General features: G+C 40.1%; 2 protein-coding genes across 2 annotated transcripts; one reads left to right on the top strand and one right to left on the bottom strand.

Annotated features, from left to right (window-relative positions):
- The first annotated feature begins 86 nt into the window (after nucleotides 1-86).
- On the top strand, nucleotides 87-6,069 carry RPL9 (ribosomal protein L9). Its single transcript, XM_003205860.2, has 7 exons — nucleotides 87-197; nucleotides 278-393; nucleotides 1,252-1,347; nucleotides 1,662-1,794; nucleotides 4,390-4,470; nucleotides 4,760-4,875; nucleotides 6,046-6,069. Exons 1-6 carry the CDS (start codon nucleotides 152-154, stop codon nucleotides 4,864-4,866), a joined length of 579 nt encoding a protein of 192 aa, XP_003205908.1. The 5' UTR covers nucleotides 87-151; the 3' UTR covers nucleotides 4,867-4,875; nucleotides 6,046-6,069.
- A 1,727-nt stretch (nucleotides 6,070-7,796) lies between these two features.
- Nucleotides 7,797-23,829, bottom strand: KLB (klotho beta). The gene is made up of 6 exons (XM_003205866.4): nucleotides 23,734-23,829; nucleotides 21,997-23,263; nucleotides 14,161-14,665; nucleotides 12,244-12,512; nucleotides 10,286-11,429; nucleotides 7,797-8,584 (listed from the first exon to the last, which is right to left on the bottom strand). Exons 2-6 carry the CDS (start codon nucleotides 22,732-22,734, stop codon nucleotides 8,223-8,225), a joined length of 3,018 nt encoding a protein of 1,005 aa, XP_003205914.1. The 5' UTR covers nucleotides 22,735-23,263; nucleotides 23,734-23,829; the 3' UTR covers nucleotides 7,797-8,222.
- Nucleotides 23,830-27,698: the final 3,869 nt, after the last annotated feature.

Consider the following 27,698-nt stretch of genomic DNA (forward strand, 5'->3'; position numbering starts at 1 on the left):
CGCGTGGCCGTAGCGGCGGCGGTAGAAGATTGGGAGATCCCGTAGCTGCGGGCCGCGGGGTGCGTGGGGGGAAAGGCGTGGGAGGAGCGGGGGGTAAGAAGAAGGGCCTTTCCCTCCCGGGCTGCAGCTTTTCGTGGTTGTCGTTTGCAGAATGAAGACCATCCTCAGCAACCAGACCGTGGACATCCCTGATCAAGGTGCGTAGCACTCTCCTGAAAGGCTCTCGTGCTGCCGGCCTCCCAGCCGTAACGTGCGTTTGTCTGTGCTCGCTTTGCAGTCACCGTGTCCCTGAAGGGCCGCACGGTCATCGTGAAGGGCCCCCGGGGAACACTGCGGAGAGACTTCAACCACATCAACGTGGAGCTGTCCCTGCTGGGAAAGAAGCGCAGGAAGGTGAGTGCTGCGGGGCTGTGCTCCGTGCCCGTGGGGGGGAGGGGAGCACGGCCTGTTCAAAGGCCTGAAAAGTCTAGGAGCTTCAAGCAGATGTTTCTGATTTTGTTTTCTGTGCAAATGAGTTCCTTTATGTTTCCTGGGACGAGTTGGTCTGGTGGAATGCTGAGGCCTGCTCAGACTCCATGGCTGTCTTGAAGTTCTCTTGTGTCTTGGAGTGGTGTTGATTGTTTTTCTGTGTGGTTGCAGTTCTCAGTATTGGGAAGGGGATACCTATTGTATGCTGTTCTTTTGCTTGGTGTGTTTTAACTGAAAGTAATGCAGCACATTTAGTTTTTGGAATTGGCAAGTTAAATTGGGAGGGCTGATTGTCTAAATACGTGCATAATATTTTCATGCGGTGTAAACAGATCTTCAACAGAAGAAAAAGAGGCAAAAATGGCTGATTTTTGGTAACTTTTAGTAGGCATTTACTACAGTCAGAAAAGCACTGGATCCTAACACTGTAACTGAGGAAATGGATAGCTTGCATGTAATAGGCTGACTTCAGAACAACTAGTTCAGCATTTAGTATTGGATGCTGCATCCTTCAGCTTAAGGTTTCAGAACCTTCTTAGACCTGCTGCCTGTCTCAGCTTCTCTGCAGGTTTGTTACTGATGGGACAAGAAGAAGAAGAAAACTTCTTGTGTGATTGTGGTCACTACATGGGGCTGGAGCTGGGTGGGCCTTTAACGGTCTTTTGAAGAAATAAAGTATATCTGTGCTTTTAATAGCTTCTCGTTCTTAATTTGTCACAAAGTCACTTTATTTTTAGTACTGGAATGTAACTTACAGGTTTGTTATTATTTATTTCTGTATAGCTGCGTGTTGACAAGTGGTGGGGTAACAGAAAGGAGCTGGCAACAGTTCGCACAATTTGCAGCCATGTACAGAACATGATAAAGGGTGTTACGCTGGTAAGTTTAGTTTTCAAATGGCATCTTTGTGGCAAGAGTGGACAGACTTGAATGAGCTTTTCTAAGCATGTCAGATATTATGCATGTGAACAGCTTTTCTTTTTTCTTTTTGGATATCAAACAAATTCAGGGGGAGGAAGGCATGAACAATAAGCTGTGGATGTTTCTTGGGCTTAGTGTCTTGTCCTTGCAAGGACCGTATTTTCAGTATATTTGTTTCTTAAGTGTAACCAGTGAGCTTTATGCATCTGTTTTCCTTTCTGGATGAGTTGTGATTTCCTGGTTTCAGTACCTAACGATGCCTTTTATCCCAGGGCTTCCGTTATAAGATGAGGTCGGTGTACGCTCACTTCCCAATCAATGTAGTTATCCAGGATAACGGCTCACTTGTGGAAATCCGGAACTTTTTGGGAGAGAAGTACATTCGCAGGGTGCGCATGAGGCCAGGTGAGTACGTCTGGAGATACTGTACTCAGTTATTTCTAATAGGGTTCAAGCTATTCCCTTTCGGCGCTGCCACTGATAGCAAGAAATAGCAGATTACTGGAAGCAGCATTTTTCAGTCTGTCTGAATTTATGTGACCTTGCAATACATTTACTGCTGTGGTTAATAACAGTTTTGCAATTTATCCTTTGTAATGAGAAAACTTAAAGCTAGTCATTGCAGTAGAAATTAAAAGGATCCCAGCGTTTAATTTCATTGTTGTTTGGTCTTCACCGAGTTTGTTGGTGTGAATTTCTGGTGCTCAATTTTAGACTGGTGTTTCTGTTTTAAACTTTGTAAGTCATCTAATTTCACACACATGTAAAGAGTTGTATTTTTAATTTTGTAATTAGCCAGGAGCACGTCTCAGTTTTCGTCTTACCCATCAGCTCTGTGTACCTGTGGTTAGCAAGAAGCCCAATAAGGTGAACATTGGAAGGACATTGTTAAGCTTCCAGAAGGAATCATACAATCATTATGGTTGGAAAAAATCTCTAAGATCATTTAGTCCAACCTGCCATCAATATTGACAACTCCATCATATCCCTAACTAGTACGTCTGCCCTTTCCTTAAACACCTCCAGGGACAGTGACTCCAGCACTTCCTGGGCATTCTGTTACAATACCTCACCACTCTTTCTGAGAAGAAATTTTCTAATATCCAGACTGAGCGTCGGTCCATCCAGTTTTGTACCTGGCAAAGAGTTGAGCCCAAATGACTATCTATTATATGATCCTGTAGTATCTGGAGCAGTGTGTGGATGGGGCCTTGGGTCTGTCTCTGTTCTTGAGTAATCACTCATTTTCAAACTGCTGCTCAAAGCATCAAGCAGAAAATGGGATATTTTTTTGAGTATGCAGGCACACTTCATAACTGTGATGGAGTTAGCACCTTGAAATGTCCTAAATCTCTCAACAACAGCCAGTTATTGGTCAAAGAAGTACAACCAAACCATGCTGGGGTACAAAGTACCTGATACTTCACCAGAGGTAACTGTAATCCTGTCTCAAATAGCTGTGTCGTGTAGAGGGATCTCAGATCCCAGTGCTTCCTAAGGCACTGGAGATCTTGAGTAGATGGGAAGTTAGCAGGCACCAAGACAATTGAACCAATCATTGAAATTTTTACAAAAACTGTGGAGGGAAAGTTGTAACACTTCAGAAACATAATTATCTTGATGTTTCAGACTTTTTTTTTTAATACTTCCACTACTCTGTGTGTGTGTGACAGATGGTATTTCAGGATGTGTTCAGATGAAGCATCAGACTGCTCAGAACTCCCTGGTAGATGCAGTGTGGAGTTGGTACAGGGGCTTTGACTTCGATTTACAGCGTAGTGTTAAAGATGGGCTTGACTACTGTACTTGATTATTTTTTTAAATCAACATTTACGTCAAAGATAGGTGTTAGTGAAGTGTTAGTTTACCACCAATTAACTAAGTAGATCGTACTATAGAATTGCACTTGTGATACTTTCTGTGCAAGTGAAAGTTTCCTGTTAGATTCCTGAATGTGGTAGTGCTTGTCCTTTAGAAAGGTATTTATTGTTTCTTGTGTAAATATGGTGCTTAACATAGCAGAGGACAGGATTTTTTTTTTTCAGTGACTTACTTGGTCTGTATCCGGTTTTGTCTTCATGAGCACAAGAATGTAGAAACTGGCACCACCTAGCTGACGGTCATGCTGGCAGATTCTCCAGCTTATGTGCTGTGTTGGTGATTAATGCTGTAATGCAGTAACGTGCAAGTCATGCTCTGGGTTGAAGGGAAGTAATCTCTGTGTGCTGAAACTGTTGGGAGAGGACAATCTTGGAAGAGTTGTGGAAGGACCATTTTAAGTCATAGAAGCTCATCTGTTGTTTAGAATAAGAATCATAGAATTATAGAATGGCCTGGGTTGAAAAGGACCGCAATGATCATCTAGTTTCAATCCCCCTACCATGTGCAGGGTCACCAACCACCAGACCAGGCTGCCCAGAGCCACATCCAGCCTGGCCTTGAATGCCTCCAGGAATGGGGCATCCACAACCTCCTTGGGCAACCTGTTCCAGTGCATGAAAAACTTCCTCATAATATCTAACCTAAACCTCCCCTGTCTCAGTTTAAAATCACTCCCACTTGTCCTATCACTATCCACCCACGTAAACAGCTGTTCCCCCTCCAGTTTATATGCTCCCTTCAAGTACTGGAAGGCCATAGTGAGGTCTCTCTGGAGCCTTCTCTTCTCTAAGCTAAACAAGCTCAGTTCCCTCAACCTTTCCTCATAGGAGAGGTGCTCCAGCCCTCTGATCATCTTTGTGGCCCTCCTCTGGTCTCGCTCCAAGAGCTCCACCTCCTTCCTGTACTGGGGACCCCAGGCCTGGAGGCAGTACTCCAGATGGGGCTTCACAAGAGCCAAAGAGAGCGGGACGATCACCTCTGTCTCCCTGCTGGCTGCCCCTTTTTTAATGGAGCTCAGAAGAAGAGCTTTCATCCATAAATTGGGACCTGAATGCTGTGTCTTTAAGATGTGTTTATTGTCTTCACTGATAACGAATTCGTGCATTTTCTTTCCTGTAGGTGTTTCCTGTGCCGTTTCTCAAGCCCAGAAAGATGAGCTGATCCTTGAAGGGAATGACATTGAATTGGTCTCCAATTCAGGTTTGTGAAGTAGTTGCAAGGGAAAATGTGATGATACTTTTGAGTTTATCTGGAGATATCAGTTTAGCAAACAATTTCTGTTCTTTTTCTCCAATGCTGAAGTAAATGACAGCTCAGATGTTTCTGCCTCATTGCCAAGATGTGCTGAGTGAAGTGCATACTTCTTTCTTTAGAACTGACATGATTTCAAGTTGATAATTCCCTCCTCCAAGTGATAGTTTTATTAGTTAAAACACTAGAGATAACTATGTTTAGATCTCTTATGCTAATGGTTTTGCTTTGTTCATAGCTGCCTTGATCCAGCAAGCCACTACAGTCAAGAATAAAGATATCAGGAAATTCTTGGACGGTATCTACGTCTCCGAGAAAGGAACAGTACAGCAGGCAGATGAGTAAAACTAATAGGTTGGTGTCATCCTACGTGGATTTGCATTATTTTGTACGTTAAGGTGCTGTAGTTGTCAGGTGTGTTCAGTTCTTTCTGAGGACAGGCATAGCACCTTTGCTTGCATCTTGAAGTCTATGGTGTACAGAGCATGGGAGCTGAGAACAGTGGGGATGTGAGATAGCGTGTGTGAGAAGTGTCTGGAGATTGTGACTTGAACTGGGGGTTTGATAAAGTTTATTTCAACAGGGACTCAGTATTTTACCATGTTCACTACAGGGATGCAATCGTATGAAGCTTCTTTACATCCTGAAACTTAGATCTCTTGACAGCAACTTCACATCTCTTAATAACGTCGTTTCATGCTGCTGTAGGATGAACATTAAACTGAATGTTCAATAGCGTGAATGTTAGTTTGGATGATAATTGAGAATTGAAAGCCAGCTGACCTGGGATGAAAGAGCAATTTCCAGTTATTACAGAGAGAACTTCCTTAGACTAAGACTCCTCCTAGTTATACACTGGCTTTCCTTTTATTTTTTTCTCTCTAAATAAAGTAATAATAATAATAATAAAAAAGGATAGTATTTTACATGTTAGGGTCTTCTGCATAGTTATGTAAATGCTTGTAAACAAAAGTCAGATAAACAGTGATAAATAGTTGTTAATGTAAATTTGCTACTGACACTGAGCACAAGGATTTGATGTTTAAGAATTTTGACTGCTTGAGGAATCTGATGCATTTCAGGTGTGTATGGATCCTTATGTGGTCCAAATATATAACTCATGTAGGATGAGACAGGCTGAGTTGCATTTAAGATAAATGTGTGCCTTCTGAACCAGAGCTTGAGACAGAGGATCCTGATGAAGTGAATTTCATAAACTAAATCTTATTAGCAGCAGGCAGATATCAGGTGCTTACAGGCTACAGAAAAAGTGATTGCCAGCGCTGCACAGAGTTCCATAAGAAATAGAACAACTTCTCTCTTTATTATACAGTTTTGAGCATTTACTTATTTTCAAGTAATCTTGTCTGAATAAGTTGGGCAGATTTTTTGGCGCTATTATTTCTTGTTTTGTATTAAAACTACCAGATGAACTTGTTTTATGTCTGTAGGCAGGCTTTTGAATGTCATGTTTGCATTGCTAGGTAAAACTTTTTTAAAAGTTCTTCAATGTTTTATTTACAGTTGTCTGGGTCCTGGAAAAAAAAACAAAACAAAAAATGAGAGAGCATATCAGCATGTACTGGATTGGGACATCTAATATGACAACTGAACAAGATCAGAGGTTTAATAAAATAAAATATATTTCATATCTTGGTCTGTTTTTTTTAAGATCTAAATGATAATAATGTGGACCTGCTCAAGGTCTTCATCATCTGGAGAAGCACATTGTCACATAGTCATGGTAAATAGTTTAGTGCTCTGTACGTTTGTAGTCTTGTGCAATGTTACTTCTCTCGGAACATTCTGATCACCAGAAGTTGATGGATTGGAATCCTCATGCCACATAAAGCCCCAGAGTGGTAGTTTTAAATCGTAACATTAAAAAATAGCAACAACATTGTTTTCAAAGGAAGGAAATTAGTGTTTTTTCTTAGTATTCGAAACCTCAAACCAGTGATTACAAAAGCAGATGACCACATACAGATTCTGGAGGGAAATTCCAGATCTGAAATATGTTGAAAACAATCTGGAATTGTTTAAAGCCAACTTACGAGACTTTTTAACCTGGATGCAGGGTTAGAGTAAGCCTGAACACATGACTTACATGGCTTGAGCAACATTGAATTAAGAAAACTGAAATACCTACATCAGAATGCAGATACAGCGGATTTTCAGTATGTGACTTGTGTCTGTGGATTACACTTTTTTCTTTGTTTCTCTTTTAAGATGTCAAGTCTTTCTGTGACTTTTGTGCTGTTTCTATGCTACGCTAAAATCTACATTGTAACTTTTATCATCAGTTTTGAAAAGAATTGCATAAAATACTGGTATAAAGTGGCTAAAGCTTAATAACAAGGGAAACAACTCTGCATGCAAAGGGAAAGTACCTAAAGCAACTGAGTGATTCTGCTGTCAGATCAGGTTGGAGTGCTGTACCACTGAACTGAACTTTATAGATATGAAATTTGAACAATTTCTTGTGTTCAAGCTATCCCACCAAGTCAGTCTTTGGAATTCTCTGTTGGCTTACACAGTGAGCACAGAATTGTAGGGGTTGGAAGGGGCCTCTCAAGGTCATCCAGTCCAACCCTCTACTAAAGCAGTTCCCCAGAATGGGTTGCACATGGAAGTGTCTGCACGGGCTCCGGAAGATTTTTGTCCAGGTGATGGATGTGTGCATCTGTAACATTCCTGCCATTTGCTGTTCTGGCAGAGTGTTTTCATGTTCAAAAGAATCATGGTTTTACTGCTACTTGCCTTTTGACTAAATCAACTTCCTGTGATGTTGGCCAGTACTTGAAATAGATTGGAGGAGTAATCGTGCATTTATGAACTGAGATTCAAGGTTGGGTGGTGGGGGTTTAGTCGGTTGCACGCGTACTAGTTTGAGGATATATGCAAAGTTCCTAGTTGGCGGCTCATAGGGATCCACAATATTTAGCTGCCTTAATTCTTCAATGTCAGTGTACTTTTGTACCCTGGTAGTTCTGTGTGGGTGTATGGACTTCGACTCTAGCAGCTGGAAGAAGTGGTGACTGCCTTGGATGGGTAAGGATGCTTCTCTCTAGGTAGCACTGTTTCTGCAAGTTGGAGATAAACATATCTCAGGTCTTACTATTGAGGTTCTGTATGCTTGTATAACAATAAAGAAATTGCATCACTTACCTCGTGTTTGATGCTATTTTCAGTGTTTAGGGGCAGCTGGAAGTGACAGAATGTTTAGGTTGTTGCTCCAAAAGTGCGAAGCTACAGATAGTGATTGCACCTACCCATTTGGTGTTTGCTAACACTTTTATTTATAAACTACCAATTGCATCTTCGTGTTTAACATCATTCATAGCATGAATATACATCACAGGAAGTTTTGGTCCAAAGAAGTTTGTATAAAAGTGCATATCAGTTCTCACAGACTAATATCTCTTTTCAAGTCACACAATTTGTAAGGTTATTCCAAGGCACAGGAAAGGCATAACGTTTTCTTCATACGTACAGAAAGTGGAGAAAAGTGATTTCACTTTTCAAGCAGGTATCATAGCTTGTTTTCCTGTGCATACAGTTACCTTCTGTTTTCAACTGAGGTGTTCGGTGTGTATAACTGGAGTGACTCACATAGTGCTTTTCTGCAGTTGCCTGTTCTACATGGTCCTCTGTAGAATGCACAGTCATGAATCCTGTTGAAAGTGGGCCTGTGCCCCTTATTAAAGTGACGCACAAATGCGCTGGATTCTCTTTGCCTTAAAACGTTTTCTTCTTTTTCTTTTGTGAAAAACAATAATAGTTAAAAGCAAGATCAGAGTGGAGAAAAGACAGCAGGCGAAGAATATTAACGGCTTCTTCTGAGAAACAAACAAACAGAAGCTACACTGCTTGTCATTGTTGGATGGATCACAGACAGAGTAGTCGGCAGGAAAGCCATTATTGCTTATCAGGTTATTGTAAAATTTTATTGAAGGCTTTCCTTTTGAGTCAGAAGTGAAGAATCCAAATCTGGGCTTAGATTTTTCTTCGGTCAGCTTAAATGCATAGTAGCCTCTAATTTTGACTTTGTCAATGTAGTATGCTGGGAGGAAAAAAATAGAGAGCTGTTAATATTGTTAATAAAATTTTGTGTGACTTAAAGACTTTCTGGTAATGAGTTAAGTTTTCAAATGGTTATTCATTTAAAGACTATAACTACATCATAAAATATTTAATTGCAGTTATTGCTTCTAATAATACTCAGCTTCCGCTGTATTAATTAGAAATAATGCATCATTGTTCCAAAAAAGTTTGAACCTGGGAATTTTGTGGACCTATCCTATGAAAAGAGGATTTGCACAGACGTGTAGCCCGTATCTCTGAATGTCTACATGTACAAATGGCACTTGGGAATGTTTCAGTAAGTGCCAGCCAACCTCTGTCCCACCTCCCGCATTGCGTTAGGCAGTTGGGACCAGGCCTGCAGTTCAGAGCTGTAGCTGAAAAGACCAAGATAAGTGCTGCTACTTTTCGTACTTCCTTGCACGTGGGCCACAATGTGAAAAGGAAGCGATCTTAACATTCGGATGATACCTTCATTGACAGAAGGAGGTGGATGAGGGTGAGATGAACTTCACTGCCCTCATTCCTCCACACGTTGTGGTATCTTGTATCTGTGCAAATGCTGATGTTCCCAGCTTTTCATTTCTAATGTCAGCTGGAGGTAAGAGCTGCTGCCTTTGCAAGGTGACAGGATGCCAGCTCCCACACACGCAGAGTTGAGGAGGTGGAAGGCCTCTCAAGCTGTTTTCCTTTGAGTCTGCAGGTCTGAGCAGGCTTAGAGTTGGGAGCTTTCCTCTGGCAAAAGCAAGGCCCTGCTCTTTTGTGAACCTACCTGCAGATGGAGAGCAGATAGCCAGCTGGGTCCTGAGAATGGTGTTGATGAAATTCCTGCCTTATTCCAGACCCAGCTGCTCAGACCCTTATCATATGTGACTGTTACCCTGATGCACGCAAGTGCTGGGCAAAAAATACTTGAATGAAATCATAAATAACAGTCCTTGGTGAGTAAACATCTCTCATTCATATATAAGCACAAAGCATAATTGAGGATGTGAGCCAGACTCAGCAAAAGCATTGTAAACTAGGGAGATGTTTCCATGAATAGTCTGAAGTATCACGCTATCTGAAAATTGAATTGGGAGCACTGTGATGGTGGCCCTTTAAGTGACCTTTGGGTAGCAGCAGAATAACTTACTGTCCCCTTGTTTGTAATGTGAAATTGACATGAAAAGTAAACCAGCAAATGTTCATCAATTCTGTAATAATTGGGAAAGAGCTAAGCACTGGAGGAAAAATGCTCTGCTTATTGTTAGCATCCAGAAGCAATCTGAAGCCATGGCTAGCTGTGAGTAAGACCTGCCTCATTTTTCACATATTTAGCTCCTGGAGAGCCAGGATGTGCAGGGGACAGTTGCTCCAGAGGGGCTTTTGAACATCCCATGGCCTGGCCAGGGAAGTCTCCGGTGTCGGTCAGTAGGAAATAGTGTAGGGATGTATTGCGCATCCTTGGCTGTACGGTTCAGATACCAGTGCCTTTCAGGGACCTTTCCATAACTGCCTGGGTCTCAGCCTAACAACACAGCATTGCTGCATTTCTCATTAAATGCTGTCTCTTACAGACTTCAGAGTAACTAGCTACTCTGATGCAGGCCCCTTCCTACATCTGCCTCTGCATCGGGCAAAGCTTGTGCCCCGGGTCTGTGCCATGAAAACAGCTCTGAGGAATCTATCATAGACTCACCTTTTAAAACCTCTTGTACGTATTTTTCTAAGTAATAGTTCCGAAGCTCATCGTTGTCCAAGGACTGGTCATCTATTCCATTTGCTGTGATGTAGATATCTATGTCACCGTAGGTTCTTTTAATCCACTTGAGAACCTTGCGCACTCCCCAGGGCACCACTGCCAGCCGGGAAGGGGAGCTCAGGCAGGTGATGTCCTGTAGGAACTGGATGTCACGGTCAAACTCATACTGGCTCCCATTCTGGGGCTCGTGAATCACAAATCGTGTGGTGAAGTGATTCAGCGCGTAGAAGTCAGCTGCACCTTTAATGAGCTTCCTTTCCTCGCTTGTGAAAGATGGCAGTGAAGAGTGTGAGAGGCCTTTTCTGTTTTTAAAGTGGATGTATTCCCTCATTGTAGCTGGATAGTCTCCGGTCTTAAATATGGGGTCGGCAAACCAGCCTATTTCAAACTGAAGGAACCTGTTGGCAGCTTTGGTGTGGGACTCAAAGTAGGGGTTGGCAGGCTCGGCCCAATCTGAGTGCAGGGACAGGGACACTCTGCCGTGCTGGAAGGACCGGTACTGCTCGTCATATGTTCTCCAGGCCATGGCATGCGCTATTAGCAAATTGTGTGCTGCCCGGTATGTATCGCTGCTGCTCCTGTTGTAGACGTCGCTGAGTCGGTTAGGCTCATTTATTGTAATCCAAAGTTTAACCAAATCACCAAGTTCCTGAAAGCATAAAGCCGCGTAGTCTTGAAAAGCGTAGGCTGTAGACTGGTTGAGCCACCCTCCTGTCTGCAGCAAAGGGCCCGGCAGGCCCAGGTAGGCGTGCGTTGGGTAGTACAGGGTGACCATAGACTGGACGTTGAGTTTTAGCACTTCGCTAATCACGCATCTGTAATACCTCAGCACCTGTCTGTTGACCACTGACAAATCTCCATTGGGTAAAATCAGTGACCAATCAAGTGCAAATCTGTAGTGGGTGACTTTCATTTTTTCCAGGAGGTCAAGTTGCTTTTTAATACTGACAAAATCCGTACACTGTGCCGGACGGGTTTTTAGCTTCACTCCTTCCACTTTGTGCAGAAGCCCATCTCCCGTGATGTTCCACAGGTAGAGGTTTGGATCACAGAACTGGGGTGAGGATGCCACTGACTCTGCCTGGGGAATGGAAAGCAGTATGTTAAAATGAGGTCATACTGACCCCTCCGCCAGCATACACTAGGTCCGTTTTCACACAGGTAAATGCCCCAGATGGATTCCCTCTGTGGTCACACAAAGGACGGTTCTGATGGTTCTGCAGAGGCAGCAGGGGATGTAACAGGTGAGCACTGTTCTGGCACTGCTGCCAAGGTCAGTCCTGTGCAACCATGGCACAACAGTCCAGTCCCTGTTCTTACCGGTAGTCTTTCTGCCCGTGCAAATATCTGACACAAACAATGTGTAGTGCTTAGTATGAATTCCATCTCTGCTATCTTCTATTAGTTAACAAGTATCTGTGTAGAAAAGGATATATCTTTACTGTTATTTTTAACACTTCTTGTGCAATTTGTAGCATAATACAGTGAAGTTTGAAATATTATTTAAAATAAGTGGTCTTTTCTATGCTGTATATTTACTCAGAATGCTGAACAGAATATATAGAAGCTTTACTTTTTTTCCCTACAGTCGTTGATAAGTAGGATAAATTATAGAGATTTGTTGGTATTTGAGGTGGTTAATATTTTTTTCATTGGACTACCTTTCTGTATGTGATGACAAAGAGTATCTCAGCACTGCCATACACATTGGTCTGTCTACCAAACTGTCTACCAAATTTAAAGCTGAAATAGGTACTGCGGGAAAATGTTGGGAAAAAAGATGCTGTACAGTGTGCACTGAGAATGAAAGGTACTGCACCCAGTCTTTTACTCATGAAGTAAGCTCATAATTGTTCTGCCTCCAGTGGTCATTTCTGCATTTTATTTACTCTTACCTTCAGAACAGACTCAGTAATACCCCAGGAGAAGTCACAGGAAAACTGAGCTTGAACACTTGGTGTAGACTCTCTTGGGAAGAAGCCATTTTCCCGTATGATTTGTTTATAATAAAGTGCAGATGACTTGGGAATCCGTTCCTTTTTTTCACTTTTGAAATCCACATAAAATAATCCACGCCGGATTTTGTAGGCATGCTGCCATTCAAAGCCATCAAGGAGTGACCAGGCTGTGTAACCGAACACATCTATGTTGTCATATTTAATAGCTGTGTAAGAGAAATTAACATTCATGATTATATTATATCATATTTAATACTCTAACATACATATTGGAAAGTAACAGCTGTAAAAGATGTTTCAATTGCCTTTAGGAACGGCAGCTGGGATCTGTTCATAGCAATGATGATTTTATGCAACTTATTTTCGTGATTCGCTGCACTATAAGTTACAAGCATGCAGTGCAAAGCTTTCAGCACTCTCCTCTGACACACATGCCATGTCAATAGCCACCAACCCATTCCAATCTGGCCTATACAAATGATGTTTTGTGGTTAAACAGATAAAATTGATTTTGCTGTAAGGAGCTAATTTATATTAGATTAGATTTTTCTGTCAGCAAAAATATGAAAATATATTTGGAATGTTATTGTTGGTTAGACACAATTTCCTTCACAAAAAGAAAAAAAAAAACATTAATGAAGATGTTACTCTGTATTTTGAAACAGGTTGAAGTATTGATATATGTAAAAATACAGATACATGTAAAAATACAGAACTACAGTTCCTGTAGTTATTAGTTGAGCACTGACCCAAACATTTCAGAAGCGTGGGCCCACGGATGGTTATTACAGTCAAATCTGCTGCAGAAGAGGGTTGCATTTTCTTACCTAGTAATCTACCTGCCACGCATCTTCAACTGCAGTCCTGTCTCTAGGCTTCCCTCTGTGGCCATGCAATATTTAAAATATCAAACCAAGTACAGGAATATAACCTCAAATTCAGGACAAATCAGGCTATGTCATATATACTGGGTTATGTGAAGTTCGCAGTTTGGAACAACTTTATCTAGGCAACCTTCATTAGGAGTTTGATTTTGTTTGTTGATGATCAGACATTCTGATTTTACATCTTTTCCCTTTGCTGAGGATTAGAAATGTTTTTGTGAAGGACCTAGGCCACCCACCACAGCAGCATGGCACACAGTGCATGGTGCAGGAGGGCATGGCCTCAGCTGACGCTGGCACCCAAACCAGTGGTGTCTCCTACCCCCCAGCACTGAAATGGAAAAATATAGGTTTTGCAGAGGCTTCAGACATTAACAGCATTAATGTTTTATATAAAATTAAATCTTTGGCCTTCAGAGAGCAGATCCTGCCCTCTGGCTTTTTGAAGTGAGAATACCAATCTTCAACCTGTGTATTTAAAACACGTTATCTTCTGCTTGGCATGGTGTAATCCCAAAGAATGATTGCCATTCTCCTGCTGATTAATTCCGTGCATTTGGCATTGAAGTAGGGGCTTGGCACGACAATGACAGCCTGTTGTCACTGCCTTATTTTCCTGCTGTCAAGGTATGTGCCCACACAAAGGTTTTACAGTCAGGCTGCCATCAGTGAAAAGTGATATGCAATGTATTTGTTTACATTCATTTCTGACTCAGTTTTGTACCCAGATGTTGGACTTTAGCTTTCTGGGACAGGGACTACATATTTTTTCTGTTTGTACAACACTACCACCAGTGGATCCTGATCTGTGGCTTGTACTTACGCAGTAGAAATAATTAATAATTAACTTAGTTGCCATTATGCCTTTTAAAAAAAGATCAAGTCATTAAAAAGCTAAATTATCTTTAAAATTTCCCCCCCCAAAAAAAAAAATCCAAAAAAGAATCCAGCAGCTCAGTTGTGCACAAACCTTGCAACACCTTATTTATGAAGTTTTTCATCATGTAGATGGCGGTGGTGTCATCGGTTTTCACATGGCTGTCAGTGAACCAGCCGTTCTCTGCAATGAAGATCCGAGGACTGTCATATTCCAGTTTAATCCAGTTCAGTACTTCTCTCAAATTGAGCGACAAGTTTTGTCCCATTTTTGGTAGAGTGTTTGGAGGTTTGAAGTTATCAGGACCAAAGGAAAATGCAAAGAAGTCAGCTGTTCCTTTTATGTACTTTTTTTCATCCTCAGTAAAGCGTGGCAAAAAAGATTCATTTTTCAGTTCTTCTGGATAATCGCCGTCCCCATGGATGGGTTTAGCAAACCATCCAAGTACTCTCTCCACAGACTGCTGGCATTTAGAAATGTCCAAAGCGTCTTCCGATCTGTTGGGTTCGATCCAGTGGGATCCCAAGACTATGGACATCAGTCCCTTCTGATATGGTTGAAAGTGTTTCTTGTAGTTATGCCAGACTTTTGCATGAGCCTGAGAAAAGAAAAACAAGGTTGAATTGCTGCTATTTAATAAATCTGTGTCTGTGTAGGCAGCCAGCCAGCCAGGTAGCTAGGTTTGATCTGCTGCAGACTTCTGTGGCACCGTCACTGAATGATTAAGATACGACAATCACCCTGAAGAGATACACTGGGCAATATCTGCTAAAATGCAAGGTCTTTAGATGGTGGTAACGCTCAGCATCTCCTGTGTGCTGTTGCTATGATGCATTTGGCTTTTTGCCTTTTGATATAGGTCTGAAGGTTAGATGTTCCAGCAGATATGTGAAATGGCTCTTACAGCTAATTTTAGACCAAACAGCTGTTGACAGTGAGATATCAGTGATCTGCACAGTCCCGGCTAGTTCTTTCTTTGTAAAGTACTGATTGTTGGTAGAGTTAAAATTTTAAACTGTAATTACAATTTTTACATTAATTATATATCTCAAATTATGTCTCCTCTGTCAGTGTTGGCTCTGTGCTACTGATTGGCTTTGTGCTATGGGGGCTTCCTGAATTTGCTGTGATCAGGGCACATCCCCTCTGTTCTGTTCTTAGGATGCACTTTCATTTGTTTGAATTTGCACTAATTATACAAATTTTCCACTTTAAGTATCCTATGTACGAAATGTGGAGGAAGCCTTAAGCTGCAGCTGCAAAATTTGAAACAAAATGTTCTTTCCCAGTGTGAGAATTTTGATCCAGGCTTACAGTTCATTTCTTCTTTGAAGTTGCTATAATTATAGTTTTCCTGACAGTATATAAAACAGAACAGAATAAAGTTTATTCCTTTGAAGTATTCATTCTGACAGCAGCATCACTTTGGTTTTAAAAGGAAATCTGACAGCTGCATTTCCCAAGTTTTATTGGTTATGGCACATATCAGCACTCAGGTGATGCCAATCAATGCCTTCTCCGGGACAGACGCAAGTTTTGCCAAGTGTATTAGTGGCAATGAAAACATACATTTTATTGCATTGTAATTCAATTTTTCAGATCATCGTCGCGTTTCAGATAGTTTAACATTGTCACACACCAGAATTACCTTTGAATGTCGCATTAATTATTTAGTTAAGAAATCACATAAGTCAAAATTTTTATAGTCTGTGCGTTAAAACGAATGTATTGGAGATTTAGGAGCCTCTAGCATTGTTCTGAGTCCTGTACAGGAAAAAAAGGAGATTGCACGTGTCAGAGAAGGATGGCTCTGGATGTTCTGGAGATGGATGTGATAGAGGAGAGGAGCTGACACCTCCCCCTGCTGATGAGTTGTCCAATAACTCAGGGTTTACATTGCTCCTGAAGTACGGCTCTATACACTAAGCTTTAAAGCAAATGACTGTTTGCACCCAGGAAAACAGGGAGAAATATTGTGAAACACTTCTACGAGTTAGATTGACATTACAAAGCCAAACAGCATTGCTTACATTTAACAATAATTTCAGCTAATTTATCTAGAAATGCACTGCTTGGAAAAAAGAAAGAAAAAAAAAGGCCTGATGTCAGGTGGGTATTTGTTTAAACTCAGGAGTACTGTGGAATGACAGCTTGTGAAATTTTGTGTATCAGTTGTTTATGGTTTCTAAGGTCATGCTTGTAACACTCGTTCAAGGTCTGTCTTTGAAAGTACTGATAAAACAACATTAACCTTTGAGATGCAGGCTAAAGGGAGGCCAGCAAAATTGTACTCATGAAGAAAACTGAAAGCTACAGTTATAATATTACAAAAGGGATTTCTTATTAGTCTTATCAGAAAATCTATGTGGCCAGTGCCCTCCCCTCAGTTACCCTCACTGTCCCCACCCAGACGTCCCTCCAGCCCCACGTGGCTGCTAGAGCCAGCCTTACTTTGGTGTTAGCTTGTATTTACCTGCCCTTACTGATTTCTTAGGTAGTTAATGAATATTTTCCCGCAGACACAGCCTACTAACACCTGTTTAATGAAAGATACATGTTTCTGTTGGTTTGACAAGAAAAACTTTGCTCAAGTCAGCTGTGTTATTCACACAGCCAGGTAGCAGGATGGGGGCATCTGGTAAAACTTAGCAATCCCGTACTACTAAATAAAGTGCCGTAAGAAGGCTTTGCCAAAAAACAACCAATTAAAAATGCACTACTGACAGGTAAAAGACTATTAGGGAGACTTCATTAGCTGCATATGCAATTTCAGGAAGTTGATTAGAGAAAAATAAAGTTACTACTAAAACATTGTCTGCAGGTGTGAAAGCAGCCACAAGTGCCATTCTACAGGAGCAGAACTCTAATAGAAATACATGCATCTAGCATGAGTCAAAGTAGGATTTTCACATCACAAATTCATATGCATCACTGATGTCTCCTAATTCCAAGGGCTGTCCCAATTAAAAAAAAGTGAGTTGTCTATATTGAAGATTTTTGCAGTTGTTGTAGATGTAATAGCTTTTGCTCGCCAGTAATTCTGTTTTGAGCTGTTAATTGTCCGTGAAGCAGCTTAGCATTCTCAGGTGAAGGATGTATTCTAACTGCAAATTGTTACTGATGGAACCAACTGATAATTAGCATTTGTTTTGTAAGATGAAACATGAAATAAACGTTGATTTAAAAGCTGTATCATACATTACGCTTACTATTTTGAGTAAATCTTGACTAATCTTTTGTTTTCAGTTACGGTTTAATCCCTAATCTTTCACTTTCCTTGTTAGATCAAGGACAAATGTCAAGGCTGAGTACACAGCGAAAGCAGGATCAATAATGGGTATTTATTCTAGATACGTATGACATTAATTTCAGCATATTGTCCTGGTATTAGTATAGCAATTATTCCACAGACTTCAAAGTCACAAGAGTGCTAAGCCAGTTAGTATTAACCCTGCAAAAAGGCTAGATAGAATAAGTCAATTTAATAAAAGAAAGACAACAGTGTTGTTCTCTCTTGAAATATTTTCATGCTCCTTCAAACTCTGCTGCTGTACATTATTTTCAGTATAGACAAAAAAGCTTATCATGGAAACACCGACACTTTCAGATTCATAAGATTTGCTACAATAAGGTGGCTTTCATAGAATATCTCACTATGGAATACGCAAAACATTGTAGAGTTACTTCAGCATGCTGGCCAGCAAGAGAATTTAAAAAAATCCTAATAAAGAGATTCTCCCTTTGTGTTTAGTTGTTTGGGTTTTAAAGAATGAGGAGCTAAAATAGACAGTCTGATGATGACAGTGTAAAAATCACTTTAGAAGCAGAGCAGGTGTGGGGGGCTTATTTGGAGAATTTATTTTGGTTCAAGGCGCTTTTGGTCTGTGGTAAAGATGCCCTGTGGTCAGAGTAGAGAAAACGCCTTTATTTTGCAAACTGACTCTGAAGCTGAATCCTTGTGGAGGAAAAAATGGCTGTGGACATGTAGGTGATCAAGTTTGAAAGTTTTAAGATGGAATTTGATGAGTGTTAGCCATTCTGCACTTGGACTGCATGTTTCCTGATGGTTTCCAAGAAGTGTAAGTAAGCTAAATTGAAAACAACAAATTGTATAGAAAAGTATGAATCATTTCTTATTCAAACCTTGTAAAGTACTGTCATCACTGATGACTGACACTGTTTGGAAAATCTTCCGGCAATGACATTTGTAAGCATAAAAATTCTGCTGTCTCTCTAGGGCCGTACTTGATGGACACCAATCTCTCTTCTGTTGTAAGAAAGATGGGCACTGGTGTAGCTTCATCTTTCAAGATCCTGAGGAGAGAAGGGGCAAAAGTGTCTGTGTGGACTTAGAGATAAAATGATTCCTGATTCCTTCAGCAGAAATTTGTTTTTAAAGAGAATGAATTATGGGACTTCTCAGGGACACGCTCATCCAAAGAGCCTAGAGGTAATAGTGTGTCCGTGAAGAGATCCTGGCACAGGAACTGCTTCCAGAGAGCTAGGAGTAACTCACAGGCACAGAGAGGAACCTGATCTGTGATGTGATGGATCTGTGTGTAGACATCATGTGTGTTCTTTTCCAAGAATGTGTTATTAAAACATGTCAATTAAAAAAAATTGTAGCACGATTTCCTTGTTCTGCTAGTTTTCTCCTGCACTTTTCATCAAGGAGCAAGACGGAAGGGAATGTGAACAGTCTTAAATACAGTATTTAAAAAAAAAAAGTCAGTTTCTGCCTGTCACAGCAAGGACAGAACTGTCTGGAGGGCACTGATACAGAAGAAGAAAAGATAGCTGGTCTGTAGTTTGTAGTGTTTACAAACCTCAGCCTAAGAAGCAGGAAGAACATAACTGGGTCTACAGAAAATGGTGATAATTGATCAGATGAATATCTGTTTATTTCCAGTGACGATGATTCAACTGCTTCATATTTTCCTGCTTTTTTCCAATGTAACTACTATCAAATCAAAGAAATGCATCTATTTTTTTTTCCCATGTGCAGTCTCTTCTTCCCTACCTCAGCAGTACTTCAGAAGCTAATTCATTGTTTTTGTATTTTGTTGATATGTCTTTCCAGTGTCACATGGCAAGTTACACCTCACTGTGTTCCAGTGTTGCTTTTGTGAAGGACAGTCCCTTTTAATGAAAAAAGGAGATGCAGACTGTCTTTCTCTACATGGTATCCAATTTCACTTGTTCCTCGTATTAGTGACTACCATCTGATTGAGTAGAGATTCACCTAAGTGAGAATATTAGCCATTTATAATTTAAAAGCTTCAAACATCATATTTCCTATTCATTTCCATGTGAATACTATCAGATCTTTTATAAGGATCAGCAGCATTATGACACACTGTGTAAAATATATATAGGCATATATTTTAGATGGAAACATCAATATCTATGTATTGTTTTCTGAATGCAGAACTCCCAAGTGCACTGCTTAGCAACCTTTGCTTCTGCATTCAGTAGCTCATTTTATTTCTGGGTCTTGAATAACAAGAGGGCTGGCTCTTAGAAGATGCATCTGGGCCATTTCATTAGAAGGATGCAAACCGCAGAAAGAAAGCACATGTAACAGCTGACAAAGCATGTGCAATACCTTGTGCTAGGAACAGCATATGTCTCCTGAGCTTGAAAAGAACAGATAAATCCTTCTTTTGTTGAAAATCCTTCATAAGATAATTACTTACCTAATGACCTTCATTCATGGAAACAGATCATTGTTTTATTGGTTCTGAAACGTGGATTTTTTTTTTCCCAACCAAATATTTGAGTTTTAAGCTGTTGGTTTTCTTCAGTCTACTAAAGTTGTTAGTTAAGAATTAAAATAAATTTCTTAAAGATTCTGGCTACCTGTCTTGAAAAGCATACCACTCATGTCTTATGTGGTATGCTGGCTTTAACTATGTTTTATTTAAAAATATCTACATATATATAAGATGTGTTGACTTGTGTCAACAGTTTCCGCAAGTTTCAATTCCACCTCCAACCACAAAACATTACACTCCAGATGCTTTACTACAAATTTACAATTCTTTGTAAAGAAGACCTGAAATCTTCAGGAGTTTTACAGTGCCACTGGAGAAAATTGCTAATACATTCTGTAATGTTCACAGTGCTGTGAGAAAGATACAAATGAAAATAACTTCTGCTCAAGAATAACATATTGTGTGTAGCACAAAGTCTCACCAAATCCTTCTTTCTAGTGATTTGTTTAATGCTCAGAAGCATAGATTTTAAAGCTAGAATGAACAACTCTGAGTTAAATAATCTTCACCAAGAAACGTCACTTAGTAATTTGTGTATCAGGCCTGGCTCTGCTTGGCTTCCTGGCACACTCAGCTGATTCTTCAGCAGAGGGATTGCTCTCTTTATGCTATGTGGTGTTTATATGGATTTTAATGTGGAAAAATGCAGACACTGCTGAGCTGATAGCCCAGTTTCAATTATGCCACTCAGAAATGTAGGCAAGCCATACCGCATATTTGCATTACATTCTTTACATGTATTGTATCAAATATATCTTATGTAGCACTTGAAAAACAGAAAGAATGATTGGGCATTAGTTCTTTTTGAGATGCTTCACAAATCTCTATAGCTAGGTCAATTCATGTGCTGTGTCTGAAATCAGTTATTGAATCTGGACACCCGATGACTCTTTTGTGTAAAACTTCTATTGACTGCAGTGTGAGCTTTTCTGAAAAAAGATGTTCTCCAGTTCAAGCCTGGAAGCAAATACAAGAAATAGAAGTTGCAGAAAATTTTAAACACTGTTAATTAATATTTCCCAACGTGCATACTTCTTTCTATGTAACAAATACATTCAGATGTATTTGTTAATTACATTTATAATGTATGGTATGCAGTGGAAAAGGTCTGTGACACCTAGGCATTGCTTGAGCATGTAGAATCATACTAGCTTCTCTATCAAAAAGACAGGACAACAACTTGCTCTTTAAAGTAGTTAGAGCACTACAGATGAAAAAAAGGTGTATTTATATTGTTAATTATCTTAAACTGCTGTTGTTGGAGATCGTTTTAAATTACAGCACAAGAAAATAAGAATATAAACTCTTAAGTATATGAACAAGCTACTTTGTGGAATGAAATCAGAGATGCTGTAAATTCTGTTAAGTTTTGGTATTAGCATGAATGTCTCTACATTTTTTCCTTAAAAATATAACCTTGAGACTCCTCTTCTTGCCCTTCTCAAAGAAAGAATATTAGGAACTTAGGATCCTGTGCTGAAGCTGTTGAAGCTACCGATCACGGGATCAAATCTATTGGATGTCTAATTCTGTAGAAGAAAGCTGATACATAAAATAACACTCACATAAAAATGAAAATGCAGAAATGGCTATGGAAATAATGTAATTTTGAAACTCTTAAATAGTAAAGGGAACATTTGTTATCTTCCAAAACCAAGAACTGATGACCTTGCTAGGTCAGTGATAAACATTTTGCAATATGATCTTACTAAGCCAGAACTAATCATATTTGTATAAACATATCTTCTATTAGTAGTAGAATTGATCCCATAAGCAAATAGAAAAACAATCTCTGCATGAGCTAATAAAATAGTCATTTTAGGGTGGCTGAATGACAGAACAGTCATTTCAGTGTAACTAAAAGAATAAAGAAGGAAATCCGTGATCTTTAATAGGTAGATGCTGTAAGCAAAAATTTAAATAGAGAAATAAACAAGCACCTGAAAACAATTACTGAGTCAGCTGTTGAGACTACAATTAAATAAACATGAAGATTAAAAAAATATTCTTTTAAAGACTGCCTTAGCTGAGGGCTATTTCTTGGTATTTTCACATTCCTTCATTATTATTTTTTAACATTGATTACATGACTGATTTCTCCCATTATTTCCCATGACAGTGCAAGATTCGTTTGTAAATCCTTATTATACTGTACCTTGATCAAATTGTGTCCTACAGCGTAGACAGTAGTTATTTTCCCTTTCTCTCCAGGAGCATGAATACCCGTGCCATACCCATGCCAAGCAACTAAATAAGGATTGTGGATGGTAATCCAATATTTAACACGATCCCCAAAGGTCTGGAAGCAAAAGGTGGCATAGTCATTGAAGATATCAATGACTGATTCATTTTTCCATCCCCCATATTGTTCTTGCAGCGTCAAGGGCAGGTCCCAGTGGTACAGGGTAACCACAGGGTCAATATTTCTGTAGATCAGAGAGTCAATAAGGTTGTTATAGTACTGGAGTCCTTTTTTGTTAGGAGCTGCTACCAGTCCAGTGGGAAAAAGCCTTGACCATGAGATTGAAAACTGATAAAAGGTAACTCCTAAAAAATCCAGAGCTGACACATCTTTGTCCAGCAAGGTGTAGCTGTCACTGGAAACATCTGCGCTGTCAGTGTCTCTGAGCTCTGCATGGATGAAGTGGTCCCAGACGGAGGGTCCTCTCTCGTCCTTCCTCCAGCTGCCTTCCACCTGGAATGCCCCCGTCCCTACGCCCCAGAGAAACTCTGTGGGGAAACTGTCATACAAAAACATCTGTCTTTCACTCACAGGACTGGAGTTGGGATCCTTTTTCCACACAGATCTTCCCTCTCCGGCAAGCCCAGCAACTATCCTTATGAAAACTAATGTCCAAAAAGCAACAAATCTCTTCAGCTGTCGGCCACGCATTATGCTGCTTTATAACGCCAGTGTTAAAAGTCAGATTCCCTTCACCAATACTGAAAAAAATCCATTCATTCCCTGGAATCCCTGCTGTGCAGGCTGTCTTCACTTGCTGCTAACTGCTGGAGTGTCTTATCAAAGCTTCACTAAAAGCTTGTGATTGTAAAAGCCTTGTTAATGTTTAGCCTGAACTGTGAGACCTGGGGTGGGTCAGAGAACAGCGTAATTTTTAGGGAGGTGGCCTCTGTGTGGTCACTGAGACACCTCGGCTGTGTTCTTACTGCGGGGAAATAGGTTACCTGAGCGAAACAGAAAGCTTGGTCACTCGCATGGGAACATACAGGTGACAAGGTGCTAAGAAGCTGTCCTGTTCTCTGTTCCTCCTGAAACTGTATTTCAAGGAAATGAGGAAGAAACAAAATTCTAATTACAAAGTCCTCAATTAAAGTGTGATTTAAAATTTTTAGTGACTCACATGTTAAATTCTAAGAGTGCCAGAAGGGCTTGGGGGTCTTTTCCCAGAGTTTAATTTTGCCTGCAAGAAATGTAACATACAGCATTAGTATACAGTTTATTTCTAGAATCAGGACAGAATCATGCCTACAAAGAGACTGTAACATACATATGCATATCCCAGTAATTACAAAGAAACACAAGGCAAGGCTAAATTTATTCCAGATACACACAACTGCTGTTATAGCTTATAAAAGTCCTATGTACAGCCCTATGTACAGCATCAGTACGAAATTAACACGGGTTTGTACTAGCCCTTAAGCAATTTCCCTTAATTTTTAAAATAAAAATAATTAGCAAAGATAATTAGGCTTGAAAGATGTTATTTTGTTATTAATTTAATAACCTTGCAGCTGGGCCATCAGTACAGGGAATATCTTACAGAGCAGCTAGACAATATTTTATAATCTCATCTTTTAATATATTTCAAATTACAGCTAAGCTACGCATGTGAAGATTTGGTAAATTTAATAAATACCGTAAGGCTGATACCTGCCAGTCTTGATCTCTTCAGATAAAGTCATGTAAAATGTATTCATGCTACAATCAGAGTTGCTCGATAGCAATGGATCTGTACCTGCAAGGCAGTCGTGCGCTGAAATCTGAGCATGGAACAACTTACCACGTAGGTACAGCACTGCGCTCAGATGAATCAGCCCTGCTGACATGCAGGAGATGAAAGTCCAGATGGGCAGCTGGGCTACGACTTTATTGTTCCTGCTGCTTGTGAGAGCATGTTTGCAAGCAGCACGGGTGTCTCTTCTAGCATAGCATAATGCCATTCTGACATACCTTCAGATTATTAAAACAGTGGAAGATGAAAGACATTTTATGTATTTGTTTATAAGATAAACAACAAAAAACTACATCTACCTCAGTGCACCTTTGTAAGCATATCTGAGCAGCGCCTTTACAAGAGACAGTTTCACCATAGGTGATGGAGAAAGCTCCCACCAACATCTTCACTGCAGATCTCCAGCGGCAGGGCAGCCGCTCACCTAAGGTCAATCTGTCCAACAGAGCAGACCCAGCACTCCCTCAGCACCTGTTCCCTGCTTCTCAGCAAAGATCCCACAGAGGCAATTTGAGAAAGGGAGGTGTAGATAGGACCTGTACCAAATGGATCTACTGTATACACTGACATGTTCCTTTTTATTATATGGAATAGCATTTGAAATATTAATTGGATTAGTTATTGCATGAACAGAATCCTTCTGTTTTAGCATTTAAAAGCTTCAACTGTGTGTACTGTACTATGAAGCAAAACTGAAATACAAGTCATTAAAGATGCTACTGTAATGCTAAAGTAGTTAGATGCCATGATCAACATATGCTTGAGCTCAAAGCACCCATGAAAGCTCAAAGCACTGGGGCAATTGTATTGACAAAGTATAAACAACATGCTTCTGCCCAGCAACTACAGCAGGGCTAGCACAGCTTGCACCTTATTTCAAGCATGGTGTGGTGCATTTGCATGAGATGCAAAGGGCACAGCAGAGGCTTGTGCTCCCAGGTGCTTAATTGAGATTAAGTTACTAACTTAATCGTATTTCTTTCATTATTATCTATATGACTTAGAGCATGCCCTAATCGAGGTTTGAAAATGACTGAATTTATTTTCTTTCTGCTTTGTCATTTTAACTGGTTAGTCTGTAACGTTACTTAATAAAAAGGAAGCAAACTGAGGAGAATCATATAGTGACTTGAGTTTGAAATAGAGATGTGATTAGCTGAGCAAAGAGTTGGGGAAAGGAAATACTGTGAGTGTTAAATCAGAAAACAATTTGCACAGCCAAGTGAGATGTGATCAGGGACTGCTGAGAAGCGAGGGTGCAGCTGGAAGGGAAGAGAAGAGGCAGTATTTAATTATTGCACCAGCTCAGGGGGCAAAGTCAGTGCAGGCTCCAGCCCTAATGCTGTTGTGGATGTCCACAGTGGGGTTTCCTGCCTCCAACCGTGCATTTAATAACCTTGGTTTGGGAATGAATCGAGGCTGGGAGAGGCTGTGGTCTCCAGGGCATCTGCCATTGATGCTGCATTAGTTGGGAAGCTCAGTTCTCATCTGTCAAATTTCTATTCTTGCTTCTGTCTTGATTAAGCAATTCCAGTTATGAACCAACTTTTCACTTGAACACTGATCACATATTCTCAGTTCATGGATTCAGCTTGGAAACATGGGGCTTGATCTGTAGAAATTTGGAACACGTGAATTTGAACGTATGCAGTGTTAGCATATGTGAGTAAGGACACTCTTTCTGCCTAGATACTCAAATGAAGATGGAGAAAAGACTTAGAAAGTTCACTTAGAAAAAATGTGATGTTTACATTAGCATCAGCTGCTCAGGCCTACTGAGGGCTCCAGAATAGCACAACCTATGTAATTGTCTTCCACAGTGTACTTATCTTCACCTTATGCAGCAAAAACTGTTTGAGATTGGATAAAATGGTTGTTATAGAAAGCCTAATGTCAATAGAAACTAGATCATAAATTTACAAAGAACTTTTGGAATTTTTGGTCTGCAACAAGACACAAATCCCTGTTTTGAAAAAAATATAAAAATATAAATTTGTGTTTTGTTCCATTTTGTTTTAATATGGACTCTAATAATGAGAATATTCTCTACAAGATTCACATGAAATATAGTCAACCATCTAGAAAATGAATATTTTAATGTTTATTAGTGCTGTGAAAAAAAGAAGGAAACTTAGTTGCTGTGTTTTCCTAATCACAGCACTGTAATAATTGTATTAAGGCACTTCCTAACTTCTGAGGTTCTCTGGTTACACATAAAGCTCAGAATATCTCTATTCCATGATACATCATAAAGATTTCTTAAGTGACTGACATGTATTGGTCCCTGAAACAGCTGAAAATCATTGCCTTATGGACTTCAGAAGTGTATCAGGGCTATGGTGCAAGTTTATCTGTTTTGTACTTTCATTATTTCCTACAATTTAAAACAAATTTTGTACAGCAGTAAATAAAACATTACTTTAAGATAGTTTCAGTGAAATTTTATTTCAATTCCAAAATGAACCAGCATGTTAGAATACAAAAATTTTAAAAGAAACTAGAAAATATTAACAAAAGGAAAATGGACAAATTTATGTTTCACTTATCAATATGAGAAGGTGTATTTTCTTTATAAACAACCTCTCATTAAACATGAAAAGATCTTCACTGATCATTGCAACAACATTAAAACTGGTTTTGTTCAACAAGGAAGAAGCTGAGAGCTTGAGTTAACATTCAACACTTTTTCATGTATTTTGGAAAATATCAGTAGAAAAAGTCAAACATTCTTTCAAAAAGGTAGAAATCAACTCAGGTTTTCTATTTTTTTATCTTAGTTGTATGGAGGGTGATGACACTGAGTGAACTTTTATTACTTAAAAAGAAAAAAAACAACACAGTACTTTCATTAAGACAGTATGCCCTTAAAACATAACCCATGATCACTTACAGGATCGGTAAGGATTCTGCCTTGGTTTTATCTTGCAAAGCACACAATAATATCAGTGGGTATTCAGGTTTGTTCTTGCAGCAGAGCACATTTTTTGGGCTTGCAGTGGTATCACAGCGGTACAGAAATAGAGAATCGTCCCCCTGCTGTGACCAGAAGTGAACAACGGTACCTTACAAGTACCCCGGTCTTCTTTTTGTGAAGGGTTAATAAACTCCTGCCTTCCAAGAAACATGAATGTGTCACAAGCCTGCAAGCAGATACTGCTCTGTTGGATGTTATTCTAGGTAGCGTTATCAAATACAAACAGAGATAACCACCTGCAATAATTCTTTTAGCATTATTTAAACAGTTTGTGCTGCTCTTACAAATGTCAGCCTTTTCAACTCCTCTTTAATTCTCCCATCAGGAACAGGCATGGCATTAAAAATGACATAATGGGAAAGAAATACATAAATACAAACATATTGCTAGAGATGTTTTTCCAAAGAGATCCTGGTTTTGTTTGCATAGCCGTTACAGCCGAGCTCCCATAGTAAAAGCAGAAAGTAGTGAGGAGCGCAGGCCGTGCTGCGGGCTACACTTGGCTCTTTCATGTGTTAAGCAGAAATCTGTTTCTGCAAGCTATGCTAATGTTAAAAATATAGAACACAGACTCCAGGTGGCCGTGGTCCCCAAAGCTGCACTGAGACTTGGGCTTGTTGCTCTTTCATGAGTGGCTTTCTAAATCAGTGGCAGTACTTGAGATGTTGGAAGTCCTGCCTGTCCCCCCCATTTTCTCCACCGCTGGCAGCAGAGAGCTTGAGCGGCTCCAGCGAATTGAAACACCGAACACTGAGAGGAGGTTTGACGTTTATTTCATTTCCCTGAGTGCATTCACCCCCACCGTTCAACAAGCGGAGACACAAACGACAGAAAACTGAAAACCCGCCCCGAGGCCTGGACGGATGGCGGACAACCGAGCAACCGGCCGAAAGCCAACAGCCCCCAGCG

The sequence above is a fragment of the Meleagris gallopavo genome, chromosome 4 (genome assembly GCF_000146605.3).
Source record: "Meleagris gallopavo isolate NT-WF06-2002-E0010 breed Aviagen turkey brand Nicholas breeding stock chromosome 4, Turkey_5.1, whole genome shotgun sequence".
Lineage (NCBI taxonomy): Eukaryota > Metazoa > Chordata > Aves > Galliformes > Phasianidae > Meleagris > Meleagris gallopavo.

Excerpts from the sequence above, each read along its gene's own strand:
- RPL9 (XM_003205860.2), top strand. The coding sequence starts at position 152 with ATGAAGACCATCCTCAGCAACCAGACCGTGGACATCCCTGATCAAG. Across the intron at positions 198-277 it reads CGTGGACATCCCTGATCAAG|TCACCGTGTCCCTGAAGGGC; the intron begins GTGCGTAGCACT and ends CTCGCTTTGCAG. Across the intron at positions 4,471-4,759 it reads TGAATTGGTCTCCAATTCAG|CTGCCTTGATCCAGCAAGCC; the intron begins GTTTGTGAAGTA and ends CTTTGTTCATAG.
- KLB (XM_003205866.4), bottom strand. The coding sequence starts at position 22,734 with ATGCGTGGCCGACAGCTGAAGAGATTTGTTGCTTTTTGGACATTAGTT. Across the intron at positions 14,666-21,996 it reads TAGGACACAATTTGATCAAG|GCTCATGCAAAAGTCTGGCA; the intron begins GTACAGTATAAT and ends TTCTTTTCTCAG. Across the intron at positions 12,513-14,160 it reads CATAAATAAGGTGTTGCAAG|CTATTAAATATGACAACATA; the intron begins GTTTGTGCACAA and ends TCTCTTACACAG.